Source organism: Geotrypetes seraphini, chromosome 6, assembly GCF_902459505.1.
Source record: "Geotrypetes seraphini chromosome 6, aGeoSer1.1, whole genome shotgun sequence".
NCBI classification, from domain to species: domain Eukaryota; kingdom Metazoa; phylum Chordata; class Amphibia; order Gymnophiona; family Dermophiidae; genus Geotrypetes; species Geotrypetes seraphini.
The window spans coordinates 113456368-113478260 of record NC_047089.1 but is presented as its reverse complement, the minus strand read 5'-3'; the positions used below and the strand labels follow the sequence as shown (position 1 = coordinate 113478260).

Below are 21893 nucleotides of genomic sequence, written 5' to 3'. Positions count from 1 at the left end.
CCACTGAGATGCCAGGGTCCACTGAGGAATTCTGAGGTGAAGTCTGGCAAAAAGAGTCACGTGTACTGTGGAGGCTATGTGACCCAGAAGTACCATCATGTGTCTCGCTGAGATGGAGGAGCAGGAAGACACTGTATGACAGAGTTGAAGAAGAGCCTCCAGATGTTGTTGTGGGAGGAATGCTCTGAGTTGGACAGTGTCCAGAACAGCTCCGATGAATTGTAGATTTTGAGGGTTGAAGTTGGGATTTGGGAAAGTTAATTTTGAATCCCAAACTCTGTAGGAATCACATAGTCTGTTGGGTCGTTACAATAAGCCCTTGAGATGCTAAATTTTTGATGAGCCAGTCGTCCAGGTAGGGAAATACCTGAAGAACATGGTTTCTGAGAGCTGCGGGTACCATTACCAGGCACTTGGTGAACACTCTGGGAGATGAAGTCAGGCCAAAGGACAGCACTCTGTATTGATAATGCAGATTCCCCACCCAAAATCTGAGATATTGGCAGGAGGCCGGATGAATTGGAATATGAGTATAAGCCTCCTTGAGACCCAGAGAGCATAACCAGTCGTTCATGCCAGGGATAACATGTAAAATTTTTCTTTGACTAAAAATTTGTTGAGAGCCCTGAGATCCAGAATGGGCCGCAGATCGCACGTGTTCTTCGAAACAAGGAAGTAATGGGAGTAAAATCCCACTGATCTGCTGTGCCAAAGGAACTGGTTCGATGGCATGGAGATGAAGCAGAGCTTCCTGAAGAAGAAGGGCAGTCTGGGATGGACTGGAAGGATACTCTCTTGGAGGAAGCTCTGGTGGAACCTGAGTGAAATGAAGAGAGTATCCTTCCCTGATGATTGACAGCACCCAGAGGTCAGATGTGATTGTCTCCCATCGATGGTAAAAATGATGGAGACTACGGGGGGGGGGGGGGGGAAGATAGGACAGAGACAGAACAGTGGAGGTTATGCTCTGTTTTAAATAATCAAAAAGGCTGTGTAGCCTTAGGTGCAGCAGAAGGTTGAGGTTTATGTTGCTTCTGATTCTGCTGTTTCTTTTTTTTTTTTTTACAGATTTATTAATTAACAATATCAAATGATACCAAGGAAAAAAAATCCTTTTCAAGCCCACAATAATGGGGAAACATGCTACTTTTCAACTAACAAAATTAAAGGAAAACTTAAGAAATTGGTTCTTGATTCATATGAATCTAACCATTCCCTACTATTTGGGACTCTAACATCCTACCATATTTCTCAGTGATGTCCTCCGACAGATAGACAGACTGAAGAGCGACAAATCACCAGGTCCGGACAGCATTCACCCAAGGGTACTAAAAGAACTGAGAAACGAAATAGCGGAAACACTTCGCCAAATATGTAACCTATCCTTAAAAACTGGGGAGATCCCATAGGACTGGAAAATAGCAAATGTCACGCCCATCTTTAAGAAGGGATCAAGGGGTGACCCGGGAAACTACAGGCCGATGAGCTTGACCTCGGTTCCGGGAAAGATGATGGAAGCAATGGTAAAGGACACAATCTGCGAACACATAGAAAACAATGGACAACTGAAGGCGAGCCTCACAAACTTACTGTACTTCTTTGAGGGAATAAACAGCCAGATGGATAAAGGGGAATCCATAGACATCATTTACCTTGACTTCCAAAAAGCCTTCGACAAGGTACCCCACAAACGGCTGCTTAAGAAGATGTGGAACTACAGGGTGCAAGAGGATGTCCACCGATGGATCAAACACTGGCTGGCAGGCAGGAAACAGAGGGTTGGAGTAAAGGGCCATTACTGAGACTGGCAATGGGTCACGAGCGGAGATCCACAGGGGTCGGTGCTGGGACCACTCCTGTTCAATATATTTATTAACGACCTGGACCGGGAACAAAATGTGAGGTTATTAAATTTGCGGATGACACCAAACTCTGCAGCAGGGTTAGAACCGCGGAAGACTGCGAAGACCTGCAAAGGGACCTAAAGAGGCTGGAAGAATGGGCAAAAAAGTGGCAAATGAGCTTTAACATAGAGAAATGCAAGGTCATGCATGTAGGGAAAAAGAACCCGATGTTCAGCTACAAAATGGGGGGATCATTGCTAGGGGTAAGCAACCTTGAAAGAGACCTGGGGGTGATGGTGGACACAACATTGAAAGCATCAGCACAGTGTGCGACAGCCTTAAAGAAAGCGAACAGAATGTTGGGTATCATTAAAAGGGTATCACGACCAGGACGAAGGAAGTCATCATGCCGCTGTATCGTGCAATGGTGCACCCACATCTGGAGTACTGTGTCCAGTACTGGTCGCCGTACCTCAAAAAGGACATGGCAGTACTTGAGGGAGTTCAGAGAAGAGCGACTAAACTTTTTTTTTTTTTTTTAGTCACGGTTTGTTTATTAAGGTTTTAAGTTTACAATGCATGGAAAAGAATAAACATACATAATGAACAGCTGGAAACATGCTGATCAGAATACAAGTAACACTAAAAGGTACACAACAAATAAAATTGCATAACGATAAATTCCATGGGACAACAAAGGCATATCCCAGATTTAAGCTAGAAAAACTTCCTAACAGCAAATATAAGCATGAAAATGGCAATGATACAAAAGAAAGGAGAAGAAAGGGAAGAGAAATAGAAAGAAAGAAAAAGAGATAGGTAAGAGTGGTCAGTTCAAGAGGAAGAGATGGAGTGCAAGTAAGATTTCAACAGTGACCATTTCACCTGAAAGGAAGAAAATCTATCAAAAGATTTAGCTAAATAAGCTTCAGTTCTGTAAGTGAGGCACACTAGATTCCACCATTGAGAGTAGGAGGCCTTGGATAGGTCCTTCCAACAGGTAAGTAAAATTTTTAAGGCCAAGGAAAGTACCAAATCAACAAACAAAAATCCGAATCAGAAATCAGAGTGGATACCTCAAAGGATTTCAGTAAGAGCATCTGGTAGGTCAAGGGAATATTGATATGAAAGATGGAACAAATGGTGTCCCAGGTAGAGGTCCAATATGAAATAATTGCAGAACAGGAAAAAAGAAGGTGTTTGAGGGAACCTATTTCAGATTGACAAGTCCAGCAGAGATCTGAATAAGAGGCATTAATTTTATGTGATTTGACCGGGGTCCATATTGCTCTATGTAGTAGGAAGACCATATGTTGGAGATTTGAAGCTGAGTGGGAAGTGTGGAAGGTGGAGTGATAAACATGGGTCCAGGCTTCCTCTGAGATGGAGATCCCAAAATCTGTCTCCCAGGGAGTCTGTAATGCGGATAGTGATATAGGAAGTAGAGATTTGATAAGTTTGTAAAAGTGTGAAGCGGTGTGGCCTAGGGCTAGAAACTGTCGAGAGAAGGTATATAGGGAGGAAGCCGAGCGGAAAGACACAGGGAAAAAGCCAGATTTTTAAAGTGATGATCTTAGCTGGAACCATTGATAGAAATGGGAAGCATGGATGGAAAAAGAATCCATTAAATCGTTAAATGTGAAAAAGGTTCCGTTAGGGTGACTTATCGAACCCAGGTCCCAAATATAATGGTTAAACCAATGGGGCCAGGATACAGGTTTTTTATCAATAGTGATGTGCTTATTGTACCACAGGGGACAATAGGAGGAGAGATGCCAAGGGATATCAAGGCGGGAGTCTAGTTCTGTGAGGACTTTATGAGTTATCGAGAGAATAGGATTTTTGAGGTGATCAAGGAAGCTCGCAGTGCCCATCAGGCGGAGAAGGGGAAAAGGTCTCACAAGGGACATTTCTAAGCGTAACCAGTTGGGTATGTCCGACAAGGAAGGAGAGGAGAGCCATTCCGCTCCTTGTCTTAATAGAAAGGCTTTGTGATAACGGTAAAGATCTGGAAAATTGACATCGCCCTGGTGTGTGGGGGCTTTCAGCTTACAAAGCGCAATCCTATGAGGTTTGTCATGCCATAGGAATCTTGCCATCTTGGATTCCAGTTGTTTGTATAGAGAAGGCGGAAAAAGGAGGGGAAACATATTGAAGATGTGTGTGAGTTTTGGTATCACCATCATTTTTAAAGTGTCTAATCGGCCCCACCATGAGAGCTGTAAGGGGGACCAGGAAGAGAGAATGGAGGAGAGTTGAGTGAAGAGTTTGGAAGAGATTAGTTGTATAGTCGAGCGGATGTCTCTACCAAATGTGAGTCCTAAATATTTAATCCCATCAGAAACCCAGGAAAAAGGCTGAGAGGAGATAGTAAAAGGGAGACAGGAATCATTTAAGGACATAATTTCAGTTTTGTCCCAATTAATTTTATAACCAGAAATCAATGAAAAAGAAGAAATTAACTGTATCAAGGAGGACAAGGAGGGTTCTGGATCTGAAAGATATAGCAAGATGTCATCTGCATAGGCAGAGATCTTGAATTCAATACCTTGATATTGAGATAATATTGAGATACCCTTTATGGCGGGTGTGGATCTAATAGCTACAAGGAGGGGTTCCAAGGCTAATTTAAATAAGAGGGGGGATATAGGACAGCCTTGACGGGTCCCTCTGTGTAGAGTAAAGGAGGAGGAAGCTTTGTTGTTCACAATCAATTTAGCAGTGTGACTATTGTAGAGAAGAGATAACATGAATGAAAGGAGAAGGAATACCAAATTTAGATCGAACAGCAAACAGATAATTCCACTCCACTCTATCGAACGCTTTTTCGGCATCAAGTGAGACAATGGCTTTAGGACTAGTGTCCGACAGAGTGGAGTGGAGTACAAGACATAATAATTTAGTATTATCTGCTCCATAGCGGCCCTTCATAAAGCCCACCTGATCCCTATGGATCAGATGAGGCATAACTTTCTCTAATCGGAACACCAAGAGTTTAGCAAAGATTTTGTAGTCCAGGTTTAGGAGTGAGGTTGGTCGATAGTTCTTCACAAGTTGAGGATCTCTGTTTGGTTTCGGTATAACAATGATATTTGCTTCTAGGAATTGACGGAGTCCATGAGGATTAGACAAAAAGCTCTGGAAGTAAGAAAGCAGGTGTGGAGATAGGAGATCTGAGAATGATTTGAAAAATTCTGAGGTTAAGCCATCTGGACCTGGAGCCTTGGCTGAGGGCAAAGAGGAGATGGCACGAAGGACTTCTTCGGAAGAGAGTGGCTGTTGGAGAGACTGTTGTTGAGATTCGGACAGAGTGGGTAGATTTAGTGAGCGAAGAAAGTCCGGAATAGAGTTGTCAGACGAGGAGGTTTCAGATGAGTAGAGGTCTTCATAGAAGGTGTGGAAGTCTTTTAAGATGTCCTTGGTAGAGGTGTGGAGGAGGCCAGTGGAGGATTTAATATGAGTGACCCTATGTTTGGAGTGCTTGCCTTTAAGGTATGTAGCCAGTAGACGACTAGATTTGTTGGCAGAGGAGTAATATGTAGCAGAGCGGCGAAAGATGGAAGCTGAGGCAAGCGAACTGAAGATTTCATTATATTGAAATTTGAGAAGTTGTGATTCCAGTTGAAGAAAGGTGGATTTGCGTTTTTTGAGTTGAAAAGCAGAGTAACTGATCACTTCTCCTCTGAGCCAAGCTTTGTAGGATTCCCAGACAAGGGAGAAGTCTGTAACTGAGGAAAGATTAATGTCGAAGAATGATTGAGATTCTTTCTTAATGTGGGAGAGAAAGTCCTCGTCATGAAGGAGAAAGTTATTCATTCTCCATTGTCGAAAGGAGGAGGGAACAGACCACTGGATTGTACAAGAAACAGCTGCATGATCTGAAACGGTGATGTTGTGGATTCGTGATGAAGAGACAAGATTCAGAATATCTTTGGATCCTAGAATGTAGTCAATCTTGGAATGAGATTGATGGGGAGCAGAGTAGAAAGTATAATCTTTGGTGGTTGGGTGAAGAATTCTCCATATGTCAGACCATCCATATAAGTCCATTAACTTGAGAACCACAGTACGGACTCCCAGCTTAGCAGGGCGGCAGGTAGAAGATCTATCTATGAATGGGTCGATGGGAAAGTTGAAGTCCCCAGCGAAAATGGTGTGAGATGTTAAAGAGGCGGTGCTCACAGTCTGGAAAGAGTGAAAGAAAGAAGGATCATCAGCGTTGGGGGCATAGACATTGAAGATGTTTAAAGGTTGACCCTCTATTGAACCTTCTACAAGAGACCATCGGCCGCTGGGGTCATATTTATGAGAGGAAAGCTGAAAATTAAGGGATTTCTTCATCAGGGTGATAACACCATGTTTTTTACCCTGAGCCGGTGCGGCAAAACAATGTTGGACCCAGCCCCCTGATAGTTTTTGTGCTTCCTCTAGGGAAAGATGAGTCTCTTGCAGTAGACAAATATCTGCTTCCAAGTGTTTGAAGTAGTGTAGGATCTCTTTCCTTTTATCCCATTGACGTTAAGAGAAACTAGGTGAATTTTAACCATCTGTATTAGCAGTGGAGGATAGAATCCAGGAGCGACTGAAGACATCTAGGTGAGACCATGGTAAAGTGGAAAGAAGATGACCACTCCGTGCAGACAGAACGGGGAGGAGGAAGGAAAAGAAAGTAGTAGGATCATGCTTACAGCAAACCAGAACAGTATAATAAACGAAGCTCCAAAGATGGGGTCGCATGTTATCAAGAGGAGCTCAGCAGGCCGCTCCTCAGCCTGCCTCATGATGAACACTGAAACAGAAGAAACAAGAACACAGCCCTCCAGAGCGGTAAAGAGAGCAAATAGGGTTGATCAGTCAGGTCATTGCTCCCACATATTCATCGAGGTATTTTTGAAGGTCCGCTGGTGAATCAAAGTTCTTAGTGGAGTTATGGTAAGTCACCCGCATCCGGGTAGGGTAGAAGAGCCCATATTGCGCTCCAATACTTTTAAGTTGAGGCCGCATGGACAGGAAAGCCTTTCGCTTTTGAGCAGTAGCTTTTGAAACATCAGGAACAAACGTGATCCGTTTTCCATCCACAGATAAATTAGAGGTAGATTTTGCGGATTGCAAAATTTGGAGAGCATGTGGGAAGCGTAAAAGCTTCATAACAATGGGTCTCGGAGGCTTGGATGCTGAGGGGGGGCCCGAGGGCTCGCTCGATCTCCAGAGGAGGAGAGAATTGAATCTTTAACATTTTTGGGATGAAAGAATGTAAGAATTCCAGCATATCTTTCCCCTCTGTGGACTCGGGTAAACCAAGAAGGCGCACATTGCTCCTACGCATGCGGTTAGAAATGTCTTCAAGATCCATTTGCAAAGATGAAATTTTGAGTAAGTCCCTTTGTACAGCTAGGTATTGGGCATCATGTGCAGTTAAACGTTCCTCTGCTAATTCAATGCGGGCGTTTTGCTGCTTTAATTGAATCATTATATTGGCCATTTCAGTCTTGATGTCGGCAGTAGCAGCGAGATTCTCCTGCATCAGTTCATGGAGAACCTGCAGGTCTTGCGAAATAGAGGCGCTGTGATCCGCGACCGTGTGGGCGGCTGAGGCCTTAGCTGGAGACGGCGGCTCGTGTTTGGAGCGTTTAGAGGCGGAGTGCGGCAGAGCGGGGCTCGCAGGCAGGGTAGAGTCTGACTTACTGGGTTTAGAAGACATTCCGGTAAGTGCAGGCTGCGATTTTGGACCCGAATACGCGCTCGGAGGAGCTGTGGAGGCACTTGATAGGCAGGGCTGAAGCAGAGCAGAATCGCTAAGCAGCCATCTTGAATGCAGGCACGCGACGCCCCCACAAGAGCGACTAAACTGATAAAAGGTTTGGAAAACTTTTCATATGCTGACAGGTTGGAAATGCTGGGGCTATTCTCCCTGGAAAAGCGGAGACTTAGAGGAGACATGATAGAAACCTTCAAAATCCTGAAGAGCATAGAGAAGGTAGACAGGGACAGATTCTTCAGACTGTGGGGAACCACAAGTACAAGGGGGCACTCGGAGAAATTGAAAGGGGACAGGTTTAGAACAAACACTAGGAAGTTCTTTTTTACCCAGAGGGTGGTGGACACATGGAATGCGCTTCCGGAGGTTGTGATAGGCCAGAGCACGCTACAGGGGTTCAAGGAAGGTTTAGATAGGTTCTTAAAGGATAAGGGGATTGAGGGGTACAGATAGAAGTAGAGGTAGGTTATAGGAATAGTCAGGGACCATTTCACAAGTCATAGGCCTGATGGGCCGCCGCGGAAGCGATGGACCTCTGGTCTGACCCAGTGGAGGCAACTTCTTATGTTCTTATGAATCATTTAAAGGCAAAAGAAAAAAAATCATTTCTGTTCTCGAGCTATTAGAAATTGCTGCAGTTGAAGTGATTGAACTTCCCGAGGTCTGCCATCCCCAAAAGGAGGGCTGCTGGTTAGGCAGACATGTCAGCCGTAGGACCAGAAAAAAGTGACCAATCAAGTGACCAGTGGTCAAGAGACCTTCAAGTCCCTATTTGTGCGCCAAATGAAAGGTCACTTGGAGTGGGCGTGAAGTTTTATTTACAGCATGACGGACTCTTGTGCAGTGAGCAGCCTGCTTACAAGAGTGTCAGAAACAGGAAATGCACGGACTTTTATGACCTTTTCACTAAATATATGCAAACTAATATATGCAAAAATACAACTTCTCATTTGTTACTTCTATAACTTTTCTACAATTATTATTGGTCCTAAGCCAGCACTTGCAATAGGTTCAGGGGTACAACTTTTAGTCCTATAGGGAGCTAGTTCATTTATCTGCTTATCTAAGCCTTGCAGTTCTAAATGTTACATGTTTAGGAGGGCAGGGTACATCATGGCTCAAACTCTTATCTATTTAGCTTACAATGTGGTAAGTCAGAGACATACATTTCAGGCAGATGATGTCAGCAGATTGTACACTGTTTCCTGCTATGTAGGCCTGAGCAGTATTTCAAACAACAGTTACCCATTTCATGACCCTACAGTGGAAGAAAGGATGGACTGTTCAGAGCCAGTGCTTGTTCCTGAGCCAGTTCTTGAACCAGTGGAGGTCATGGAGGTATACTGCTGTAAGAAGGGCAAGTAGCCATTTTGTGGCAAGTTTTTTTTTTCTTTCTGCTCAAGAAAAGAAAAGCCTAACCCACAGCCTAGTTGTGTTCCTTGTGGGATTTACCAAAGCACTAAATGGAACTTTGCAAGCACAATCCTGTTGTGTGGATAGCTGTACTATTTTGTTGTTTTTGTTTTTTTTGCTAGCAGAGAACTGTTCCAATTGAGAAGTTTTTTTCTACACTGTTTGTGTGCCTAATTACCAGCTTTAAGGACTTTAAAAGTATTGTGGAGAAATAGGCTGGGGGGATGTATGCTGCAACATCTGGGTGGGATATTTTCCCCTTCCCCTATTGTTGTTAGGCGAGGGAATGAATAAAGCTACACAGCAGCCTATGCCCCACAGTGGCTCTAGGGAGTTAGCACACACCTGTCTATGATAAAGGCAGACAGGTACTAAAACAGTGATTGTTTTGTTTTTCACAAGGAAGTTTTCTTTTGTTGGATTATCTTGAAGAGACTGATAGAGAGACTTGTAATTCGTTTGTAGCCAGGACAGGAGTCTTGCAGGCCTGAGGCCAGCCCACAACCCTAAAGGGGAACTTTGGACAGATTGGGGATTGTGTTTTTTGTTTGTTTTTTTGAACTGTTTGTTTACTCCTGGTTGGGAGAGTATTGCTGGCCTAATCCTGACAGAAAGAGTTATAAGAAAGTGTTCTACTTACCTGTGAATATTCTTCTGTTGGCTGGACATTGCAATAAACCACATTTTCTTTTTGTACCATAGAAAGTGTGCAAGTGTGGTTTCATGCTAAGGGACTTTGTTAGAGTGGCACACAGCAAATTTTCTTATCACCCTGCCAGTGTTCCCACTACCAGCACCAAGCGAGAGGGTGACAATACATTCACCTCACATTGCTCTCTGGAATCTTTTTTCAGATGAGATGGGCACTTCGGCCAAGCAGTATTACAAACACCCTAACTTTCAAAATCTCACACCTGCTCACAGACAGATTTTTCTAATTTTCCTAATTCTCTTTCTTACTGACAGGCAGACCTCAATTACAACTCAGCAATGGCAGGGAGGACAAGAAGCGCGAAGTCTACAATCAAGACCAGTATTCCAGTCGCTATGAGGATCCAGAAAGCGACCACGGACTGCGTGCAGAAGGAGGAAGACCCAGGACGGTGGACAGAGGTCTCTGTGCAGACCGAGACCATCCCCCAGCGCTACACTACAGTCTCTACACAGACAGAGGAGGCTGCGCAGCTGGATGGAGATCTCATGCAGGAACTAAGGAGCCTCAGGGAGAAGGTGATACGCCTGAGAAGCATCCGAGAGGACGAGGCCTACATCGACGGAGAGGTTCAGGAGCTGTCCCAAATCACCGAGCAGGCCCATGACAAGTCCATCCTCGAGACACCCAAATCATCAGCTTTGAAACCAACAATTGGGATACAGGAAATGGCTAGCGGCACTGACTCCTGGCAGCTGGTGACCTCCTCCACGGGCAAACATAGCAGACTTCCCCCCCCCCTTTTTCAATCTCTTCATCTTCTCCTTCTTCTTACAAACAAGGCAGCTATACATCAACCCCTCAACTCGTCCTGCGGAACAGATTCCAGATTCTTCAGGAAGGAACTGCCGATGAGGAACAGGAGCAGGAACAGGAGCAGGCCCAACACCCAGCTCCATCTCCAGGGACAACTGACCGGCTCCCCCCAAAGAAGCGCAGAGTAATAGTCATCGGGGATTCCATGCTGAGGGGCACCGAGGGACCAATTTGCAGACCGGATATGCAATCTAGGGAGGTCTGCTGTCTGCCTGGAGCCAGGATACGAGATGTCACCGCCAGTCTGGATAGACTATTCACGCCCCGAGACCACTTTCCTATGCTTCTTGTCCACATAGGAACCAACGACACTGCCAGGAACACACCGGAGACCATCACCAGAGACTTTGGAGCACTGGGTGAGAGGCTGAAGCAGACAGGAGCGCAGGTGGTTTTCTCATCGATCCTCCCAGTTAGAGGCAAGGGAAGAGCCAGAGATGAACATATCCTGAGGACGAACGAGTGGCTACAGGGATGGTGCCGGGATATGAACTTCGGATTCCTAAACCATGGGGAAGCGCTACAAGGACTTCAGGGACCAGACGGACTCCATCTGACCAGTAGGGGTAAGAACGTCTTCGGACACCGACTAGCCCGCCTGCTTCACAGGGCTTTAAACTAGGTAAGTCGGGGGAGGGTACCCATTCACATATTAGTGCAGAAAGGAATTATCCTGATGAGGTGAGTCGAAACTCCGCTTCCATGTCCAAGGTAAGTACCCACATTGCAAACAGTTCTTTGGGAGTCACACCGACTCGGGTAGGATACGCCTCACAGGGACTTAGCAAACACAAGATATGGAGGGCCATGTATGTCAATGCACACAGTTTAGGTAACAAAATTCTAGAATTGGAGGCTGAAATAAGGAATGCCGACCTAGATGTGGTGGCAATATCTGAAACTTGGTTCACGGACTCACATGGGTGGGATATGGCTATACCGGGCTACAATCTACTTCGTCAGGACAGAGAGGGCAGGTTAGGAGGGGGGTAGCTCTATACATTAAAGAGGACATCAAAACCTCCAGGATCACCGATGTCAAGTACACCGGGGAGTCCCTCTGGGTAAACCTGGCAAGAGGCAGAGAAAAATGCCTGTATCTAGGTGTGGTTTACAGATCCCCAAGACAACTGGAAGACATGGACACAGAATTAATTGAAGACATAGAGAATATCACTCTACGAGGAGAAGCTGTACTGCTAGGGGACTTCAATATGCCTGATGCAGACTGGAACTCATTTTCAGCGACAACCAGCGGTAGCAGGAGGCTTTTAACCTCCATAAAGGGAGCACATCTCAAACAAATGGTAACGGAGCCCACTAGGGCCCAGGCGATCCTCGACCTGGTACTCACCAACGGGGAAAGCGTTTCAGAGGTCTCAGTAGGAGATACGCTAGCCTCCAGCGACCACAATATAGTATGGTTCAACCTTAGGAAAGGCTTCCCTAGGGACGTCATCGCCACGGATGGGAGCTTAAACTGAGAGCTCCTGTTCGGGCCGGCAAAATAACTATCATTTCGGTGTGAAAACGGTGCAAATTTGTTATTCCCGGGGGCAGGAGAGGTGGGTGAAGTCGCAGCGATCACCATGGCAACGCGAAAAAAGTTGCCCGGCGACAAACCCGGCCAGCGCACAATGGAACAAGCGCTGAGCCGGGCTACACGTGGCAGCATGGGCCCTGAAATATGCAGCGGGGAGGCGGCAAAATCGAGCGGGGCCCTGGCGGCTGTGGCAGATATGGTGGAGGACCCGGTGTCAGAGAGTTTGCAGATGGACCCGCTTACCAAAGCAGATATGCAGAGATGGATCGCAGAGGTAAAGTCTGAAATCTCTGCGGTGGCGGTGCAGGTCCGGGAGGCGGTGCAGGAGTTGCGCACCGACCTGGTGGAGGTGGGCACGAGGGTCGAGGTGGTGGAGATGCGCATGGATAGCTGTGAGGACAGTGTAACCGGAATGCAGAGATCACTGGAGACGGTGTCTGCGGATTACCAACTTCTTCAGGATAAGGTCGAGGACCTGGAGAACCGCACCCGACGTAACAATTTGAGGGTGCGGGGCCTGCCAGACCTGCCTGAGTTTAAGGATGTTCGTGCTACTACAATCAAGCTGATCAGGTGGCTCCTTCAAGACGACACATTAGAGCCGGGACTAGAGCGAGCTCACCGTGCGCTGGGACCCCGGACACTGGATCAACCGAAGGATATAGTGTTGTGTCTTCAGAGCTTTGTTCTTAAAGAGCGGATTTTTCGCAGAGCCCGGGAGATGGGCACGGTCACCTGGGAAGGCCACCGGCTGGAGTTCTATCAGGATCTAGCTGCTGGCACGCTCCAGAAACGGCGGGCGTTCAGGGAAGTGACCAAGGCTTTGCAGCGCAGCAATTTGCGCTATCGTTGGACTTACCCTTTTGGTGTTGTTATTACCATCAACGGAGTCCACACCAGAGTTACCATTGTTCGAGAGGCTCGTGGGCTGCTACAACAAGCGGGTATTGAGATCCCTGAGGAGGCTGTCCCGGCGGGAGGTGTGGTGCCTGGCCAGGGGGTGCGTCCTTCTACCTCCCGCTGGCAACGAGTGGAAAATGGATCCCGAAGCGGGAGGGGTGGCCGAGGGGGTGGACCCCCCCATCGGGCTACTGCTTCGTCCTCAAGTGCTCCTCCCTGAGAGCTGACTGAATGTACTTGTCTATTTCCTGTTTCCAATGCCAGTTTCAGGCCTCGGTGGGGGTCTTTGGACTCCACTCCGAGGGAATGGACAGTTGAATCTTTCCCCTTGGGAGAGTGTTGTGTGGGGTTATACACTACCTGGTTTGGGATGGGGGGGAGGGGGAAGTTGAAAGTTTCAGGTTGGTGTTAAATGGGGGGTAGTGTGGGGTGGGGGAGGGGGGAGTGTAACTGGTGACATGGGAGCTTGAGGGATTGGTGGGTTGGTGTATGGGGGAATCTTGTACACATCGTTTTTGATAGTTGTTGTTTGTGTGAGGGATGTGTGTAAGGGGCCATGGAGATGGTTCACTTCTTTATATGTTGGTGGGAGATCTGAGGACTCTCACTGTGGGGGAGGGGGGTGGGGAGGGATGAGGGAGGAGAGGGGGGAAGGGGGGACACATTTGTTGGGGTTGGATTTGCATGGTCATTATGTTATTGGGAATATGGGGGCGTTTAAATTGGTCTCTTATAATATTAGGGGTCTCAATTCTCCCAACAAGAGAAGGGCCTTCTATAGGGAATTGCTTCGTTTGAGGGCTGATGTTTGCTTTGTCCAGGAAACACACTTACTGCAGGCCCATGAATCCTTAGCTGGAGATTACAGGTTTCCGCAGGCCTTCTGGGCTTCCCGGGTGGGCACTTCTAAGAGGAGTGGGGTGGGAATTCTTATTCGTAAGGGGATCCGTTGTGAGGTACGTAGGGTGGTGCGGGATCCTCAGGGCAGATACATTATGTTGGAGGCTCTGATTGAGGAGGTCTTATACTCCCTGGTAAATATCTAAGCCCCTAATGAGGGGCAGGGAACCTTCTTTCGTGAGTTGGTCCCTCGGATCCTCAAGTTCAAAGGGGGAGCCCTGGTTTTTGGTGGGGATTTCAATCTTACAGTGACACCTCATTTGGATAACTCAGGGAGGGCGGATCATTATAGGCGAAGGGATCGTAAACTGTTGCGGGAGGCATTGGCCAGTCTGAATGTGGTGGACTGTTGGAGGTGGCTGTATCCTTCGGTTAAGGACTACACTTACTTTTCGGGAATACACTCCTCATACTCTAGAATTGATTATGTTTTTGTGGAGCGGGGACTACTTCGGAGGGTGGAGTCCGCGGGGATTGAGTCACTAACGTGGTCGGACCATGCACCGGTGTGGTTACGATTCCAGGGGGTGGGTGGAGGCTCGGGACGGAAATTTTGGCGTTTTAATGATAGTCTTTTAGATGACCCAGAGGTGGGAATACAAATCAAAGGGTGGATACAAGACTATCTTGATGTAAATGTGGAGTGTGGAGCTTCATTGGAAGCGGTTTGGGAGGGGTTAAAGGCTACCCTTAGGGGCAGATTAATAGCTCTGGCATCGGCCCGACAGCGTAAGCGACGGGAGGAGGCAGCGGGCCTGTTAACCGAGATTGGTAGGTTGGAGAGTTTGCATAAGCGTTCTCCTTGGAATGTGACATTGCGGGAGCGCTTGTTTCAGGCCCGTAGGGATCTCCAAGCTTTAGACTTGGACAGATTACATCATAACTTACAGCTTCTCCAACAGAGATATTTTGAGTTCTCTAATAAAGCTAGTAGACTGGTTGCGCACCGTCTTAGGGTGCGACAGACGCGCAACCAGATCCTGTCGCTCCGAGCGGCTTCTGGGGAAGTGTTGCAGACTGAGGATGCTATCCGTACCCGTTTTGTGGAATATTATTCCCAGCTTTATACCCCGGAAGATCCAGGGCCCTCGCGGGACCAGGACGCTTACTTAACTTCAGCAGAGATGCCCCAGATTACACAGGCTGATGGGGTGCGGCTGGACCGCCCTCTTACATTGCTTGAGGCTCGTAGCGCGTTGCGTTCTATGAAGCTTGGTAAATCGCCTGGGTTGGACGGGTTTACTGTCCGGTACTACAAACGCTTTCAAAATCTGCTACTACCTCCTTTATTGCGTTTTCTTAACTCGTTACAAGGGAATAGTACCCTCCCTTACTTTATGCGCTTGGCGGGAGTGACGGTGTTAGCTAAGGAGGGGAAGGATCCCCTCCAATGTGCGTCCTACAGGCCGATATCTTTGCTGGGGGTTGATACTAAGATCTTCATGCAAATTCTGGCGGATAGATTGATGAGTTGGATCCCTCGGCTGGTCCATCCAGATCAGTCGGGCTTTGTGGTAGGCAGGCAGGTAGGTGATAATACTCGTAGGGTCTATAACTTATATGATAGGGCGAGGGGGGGAGGCGGGAAACGGTGTTTTTATCTATCGATGCTGAGAAGGCGTTCGATAGGGTAGCCTGGCCCTTTTTATTTCGGGTTCTAGAATCGGTGGGGTTGGGCCCACGCATGCGGGACTGGATTCGGGTCCTGTACAGTGGCCCTTTGAGCTGCATTAAGGTGAATGGTGGTTATTCAGAGACTTTTTCTCTGGCAAGGGGCACACGTCAGGGGTGCCCGCTTTCCCCGCTCCTTTTTGCTTTGATGGTAGAACCCCTGGCGCAGCGAGTGAGGATGAATCAAGATATCAAGGGGGTTATGGTGCCGGGAGGGGATTTTAAGCTGGCCTTGTTTGCGGATGATATTCTGTTTACGGTGGAAGAACCTGCAACCTCCCTGCCAGCTATATTGAGGGAGTTGGACGTTTATGGTGGGGTGTCGGGTTTTCGGGTCAATGTTGGTAAATCAGAGCTCCTCAACATTAACTTGCCCGAGGACCGGGTGTCCCATCTCCGAGCTCAATATCCGTTTCGGTGGGTCCAGCGCTCTTTGCGATATCTCGGTGTTTATTTTGGACCGCCGGGAGTGGATTTATATGACCTTAACTTTCCCCCGTTCTTTCGTCGTATTCGCCAGGATTTGCTTAATTGGAAGGATCTGTATCTCTCTTGGTTGGGTCGGGTGGCCGTTGTGAAGATGATGATTTTGCCTCGTTTGTTGTTTTTATTCCAAGTATTGCCTCTCTGGGTGGGTAGAAAAACGCTAGAGGGAGTTCAAAGGCAAATTTTTACTTTTATTTGGGCTGGTAGGCGGCCAAGGGTGAGTCGGAAGGTCCTATGTATGGGGAGAGGGGATGGAGGGCTGGGGGTCCCAGACGTGGTGAAATATTATCAGGCTGCTCAACTACGTGCCCTCTTAGAATGGCAGACGCAGACGCCGAAACTGTGGGTGGAAATTGAGCAAAATTTAAGTGAGGGGGCGCCTTTGTTACATAGGCCGTGGGTACCCGGTAGAGCGCAACTGGTGGGGGGGGTATCCTCAGTAGTGACTTCTTTGAGGGTATGGAATCAGACCCGAGCTTGCTTATTGGGGAATAGGCGACATTCCTGGTACACCCCGCTGAGACACAACCCTGACTTTCCTCCGGGAGGGGATGGGGGAGTGTTTGCAGACTGGGAGTCCCGGGGTTTGGTGTGTGTGGGACAGTTGTGGGACCCGGTCCAGGGAAGTGTTAGACCCTTTACTGAACTCAGGGGTAAGTTTGGGTTCGGGATAAGAGATCTGTTCCCCTACCTACAGGTTTTACATTATATTAGGACCTCAGGACTCTTAGAAGACTTGAGGGGTGGGAAGCTGCCCTTTGAGCTGCTATTGGGCCCAGTGCTTCGGAGGGGAGCTCTCTCTGCAATATATAGGTGCCTTAACGGTAGGGGGGCCTCCCTTCCCTACATGAGGGCCTGGGAAAATGATTGTGGTGCGGTTATTCCCTGGGATACTTGGGGTGACATATGGTCGGAGATCTCCTCGGCGGGGATTTCTGCTTTGCTGATTGAGAATGGCTACAAGGTTCTCTTTCGGTGGTACTATACCCCTCAGGTTGTGGCTCGTTGGCGGGGAGGTACGAGTGATCAGTGTTGGAGGGGCTGTGGGGAAGTGGGTACCTATTTTCATATGTGGTGGCAGTGTGGGCAGGTGTGTGGATTCTGGACTGAGGTCTTTGATCAGGTGTCCCGGATCTTAGATGTCCAGATACTGGCCGATTGGCGACACGCCTTGTTGTTCTGGCATCAATTGGATCTGGCTGGGGGTGACTCTTTGTTCTGTAAGTTGACATTCATTGCTGCTCGATTGGCCATTGCCTCTCTGTGGAATCAGGCGCTCTCTCCCACGTGGGCCCTGGTGGAGCAATGTTTGCTTAATTGGCAGAATCTTTATCATTTAACGGCCTTGCAGCATGGTAAACTACATGGTTATGCTCATGTGTGGCGCAAATTCCTGGGCTTCTGTGGGGATCTGTGGTAGGGGTGGTTGAGTTGGTCTGGGGGTTGGAATAGATGGGCGATGCGGGGGGGGGATCTCATAACCATATTCCTTTTCAATTTTTGGTATATGTTTGGAATTGATTATCTCTCAACCATATAGAGAGCTGTGGGTATTGTGCTTTGTCACTGGGGGGTGGGTGGGGGGATATTGGCAGTGCTTTGGTGGGTATTCTAGATTGTTTTATTAGCTTGAAGGACTTGCACATATTTATGCTGTTGATTTTAATTCTATGTGCTATTTTGGAGTGTGGTATTCAGCTCTATGTATTTTTGTTTTGCCTTTCATGTGCAACTGTTCTGTACTGTTTGGAGTGTTTTTTCAATAAAAGCTTTTCAATTAAAAAAAAAAAGGAAAGGCTTCCCTAGATCAAACACGAAAACAAAGGTACTCAATTTCCGGGGCACAGACTTCGCACGCATGGGAGATTTCGTCCATCAGACGCTGCAGGACCAAACGGAGACCGATGATGTAGAAGCTAAGTGGTTAACACTGAAATCAACCATACATGAAGCAACTAGCCGCTTCATAAAATCAGTAAATAAACGACAAAGAAACAATAAACCCCAATGGTTCACCGCGGAGATCTCGCACCTCATTAAGGAGAAGAAAAAAGCGTTTCTCTCCTACAAGCGCACGGAGAAAAGAGAGGCAAAAGTAGAATATAGGACCAGGTCTACAGCGGTCAAAATGGCAGTTAGGGAGGCAAAACTTCGAGTGGAAGAAATTCTGGCAAAAAACATTAAAAAGGGGGACAAATCCTTCTTCAGGTATATTAGTGACAGAAAAAGGAACACAGGCGGGATAGTACGCCTTAGAAGACCGGACGGAAGTTACGTGGAAGCAGATTCCGATAAAGCCGAACTACTGAATGAATACTTCTGCTCAGTCTTCACCTGTGAGGCACCGGGACACGGTCCCCAGTTGAAGGCAACACAAAGCACAGAAGACCCGTTTCAGAATTTTGAGTTCACACCAGGTGAAGTTTACAGTGAACTGGCAAGACTCAAGGTGAACAAAGCCATGGGACCAGACAATTTGCACCCAAGAATGCTCAGAGAATTGAGCGATGTCCTGGCAAAACCGTTGGCTGAGCTATTCAATCTCTCCCTAAGTAAGGGGAAAGTTCCCCTGGACTGGAAATTAGCTAATGTCGTTCCTCTGCATAAAAAGGGTTGCAGGGCAGAGGCTGCAAATTATAGACCGGTGAGTCTCACATCAATAGTGTGCAAACTCATGGAAACACTAATTAAAAGCAAATTGGACACGATCTTGAATGAAGGGAATCTTCGGGATCCCAGTCAGCATGGATTCACCAAGGGTAGGTCCTGCCAATCCAATCTCATCAGCTTCTTTGACTGGGTAACAAGAAAGTTGGACTTGGGAGAGTCTTTTGACGTCGTGTACCTGGACTTCAGGAAAGCTTTTGACAGTGTCCCACACCACAGGCTGCTAAGCAAGATGGAATTGATGGGGTTAGGAGAGACACTAACTGCATGGGTCAATGATTGGCTGAGTGGCAGACTTCAGAGGGTGGTGGTTAATGGTACCCTCTCTAAAACATCGGAGGTGACCAGTGGAGTGCCGCAGGGCTCAGTCCTGGGTCCACTCCTTTTCAACATATTCATAGGGGATCTGACTCAAGGGCTTCAAGGTAAAATAACACTATTCGCCGATGACGCCAAACTATGTAATATAGTAAGTGAATGCAGTTTACAGAATTATATGGCGCAGGACCTGCTTACATTGGAAAGTTGGTCCTCAACCTGGCAGCTAGGCTTCAATGCTAAGAAATGTAAGGTCATGCACCTCGGAAGCGGAAATCCATGCAGGACGTACTTCTTGAACGGAGAAACTTTAACTAGGACTTCAGCAGAACGAGATTTAGGAGTAATCATCAGTGCAGACATGAAAACTGCCAATCAAGTGGAGAAGGCTTCATCTAAGGCAAGGCAGATATTGGGTTGTATCAATAGAAGTTTCGTCAGCCGAAAGCCTGAAGTCATAATGCCGTTGTACAGGGCCATGGTGAGACCTCATCTGGAGTACTGTGTGCAATTCTGGAGGCCACATTACAGTAAAGATGTGCGCAGAATTGAATCGGTTCAACGGACGGCCACCAGGATGATCTCGGGGCTCAAGGGTCTCTCGTACGAAGAGAGACTGAACAAATTGCAGCTCTACACTCTTGAGGAACGTAGGAAGAGGGGAGACATGATCGAAACATTTAAGTACCTCACGGGACGTGTCAAAGTGGAAGATGATATTTTCTTTCTCAAGGGACCCTCGGCCACAAGAGGGCACCCGCTCAAACTCAGGGGCGGAAAATTTCATGGCGACACCAGAAAGTATTTCTTCACAGAGAGAGTGGTTGATCATTGGAACAAGCTTCCAGTGCAGGTGATTTTGGCAGACAGCGTGCCAGACTTTAAGAATAAATGGGATACCCATGTGGGATCCCTACGAGGGTCAAGATAAGGAAATTGGGTCATTAGGGCATAGACAGGGGGTGGGTAAGCAGAGTGGGCAGACTTGATGGGCTGTAGCCCTTTTCTGCCGTCATCTTCTATGTTTCTATGTTTCTTAAAAGGCCAACACTCCCACCATCACATTGGTTAGCTTGGAGGTCACTCACATGTAAAAATATGCTGCCTGCTTGTCCTGGGATAAAGCACAGTTACTTACCTTAACAGGTGATATCCAGGGACAACAAGCAGATATTATCACGATCCATCCACCTCCCCTGGTTGGCTTCTTAGCTGGATATCTGAACTGAGGAGCCGTGCACCTACATCGGGTGGGAAGGCACTCGCGTGATCAGTTGCAAACTTTCTAAAGTTCTTAAAGTGCCAGTGCACTTGGGACCATCCGTGCCGGGGATCCATGGATAACATCACCCACATGTGAGAATATCTGTCTACTGTCCATGGATAAAACCTGTTACGGTAAGTAACTGTGCTTTATAGTTTATAAACATATAAAGAAGAAACTCTAATCATCATCACAGGTGCTAGTATACTGGTGTACTTATACAATAACACATTATTTACCTTCATCTGTTAAAGCCAGAGTCTGAGCATCTCTGCTTCCACATGCTACTTGAATTATTCTGTGACCTAGAAGTACTTTTACCTAAGACAAATATATTGAAAATAATATTTCAGTGAATACATGTGTACTTGTACATTTAACAACTATTTCAAGACAGTAATATACAAAATGAAGCAAAAAAGAATATCATAAACAATCATAATAAATAGCCAAATCAGCAAAATTTTTATACTGTAATAATTTATTTAATAATTTAATATTTTAAACCCTCAAGCACTCAAATGATTAAAGATAAAATTTACCAAGACAGAACTAAACAATGCTGGACAGAAATATAAAAGGGAGTCTGTGGTCCATGGAATTTACAATCTAATCAAGGCACACACATAAACTGGAGATCTCATTTAGAATATTTTCTTTCCTTGCACATTGTACTCTGGAATTCTTTACCACTGTGTGGATAGATAGATAGATAGATATTCATGTGAAAAAATTAGGACACTCCATGAAATATTACCCCCCCCCCCCTCCTTTGGCTGAAATAACTATAGTGAGAAGCTTCTATAGCCATCTACCAGTCTCTGACATCTGTCTGAGGAAAGTTTGGACCACTCCTCAATGCAGATGTTTGAGGGGTTTTTTGTATGTACAATCTGTTTCACATCGCCCCACAACATCTCAATGGTATTAAGATCAGGGCTTTGACTAAGCCACTCCAAGACACTACATTTCTTAGTTTTAAGCCAGTCCTTGGTGGATTTACTGGTATGTTTTGGGTCATTGTCATATTGCAAGGTCCAATTCCACTTCAGCTTTAATGTCTTGCATATTCCTCAAGCACCCTCTGATATATGATAGTGAAGGAGTCTGGGACTGGTTTTCCTGAGTTTTGAACTAAGTTTTCTCCTTAATAAAATGCTGAATTATGTTTAACTGCAGACCTGACTTATATTCAAGCCTGGGTGTTTTAGCCTGGGCGTTTTAGCTTCTTATGGATATCTCAGCATACACAATATCGTATTCCGCCCTCCTGGACATGTAACAGAAAGACTGCAGGGCTTAGATAAGTGACCTGCTAGTGACCTGCTTAGGACCAATGATTGTTAAGAAAAGTAACACGTGATAAGATTTTTTAAGTCAATCATCTTTATTGGAGTAACAGAACAAAAATCAAACAGAACAAATCAACATAAATGGCACAGGCATCATCATCAACAATAAAGGCAGAGACAACCATACGCATACTGTGACAATATGGTATCAAGCCAAAACTTCAGTAAGTACAGGCGTATAAGCATAAGTAAATGAAAAGAAAGAAAAACACTGTACAGTTAATTAACCATAACAGTAAGTTAATAACG

At 46.5% G+C, this 21893-nt stretch overlaps 1 protein-coding gene across 1 annotated transcript in view; it reads right to left on the bottom strand.

The window, feature by feature from the left end:
- The window catches only part of HERC2 (HECT and RLD domain containing E3 ubiquitin protein ligase 2), a 3346202-nt gene that overhangs the window by 1142487 nt on the left and 2181822 nt on the right, over positions 1-21893 (bottom strand). Inside the window, 1 exon segment of the mRNA XM_033948978.1 lies at positions 20532-20613. Coding sequence (XP_033804869.1) covers positions 20532-20613 — 82 coding nt within the window.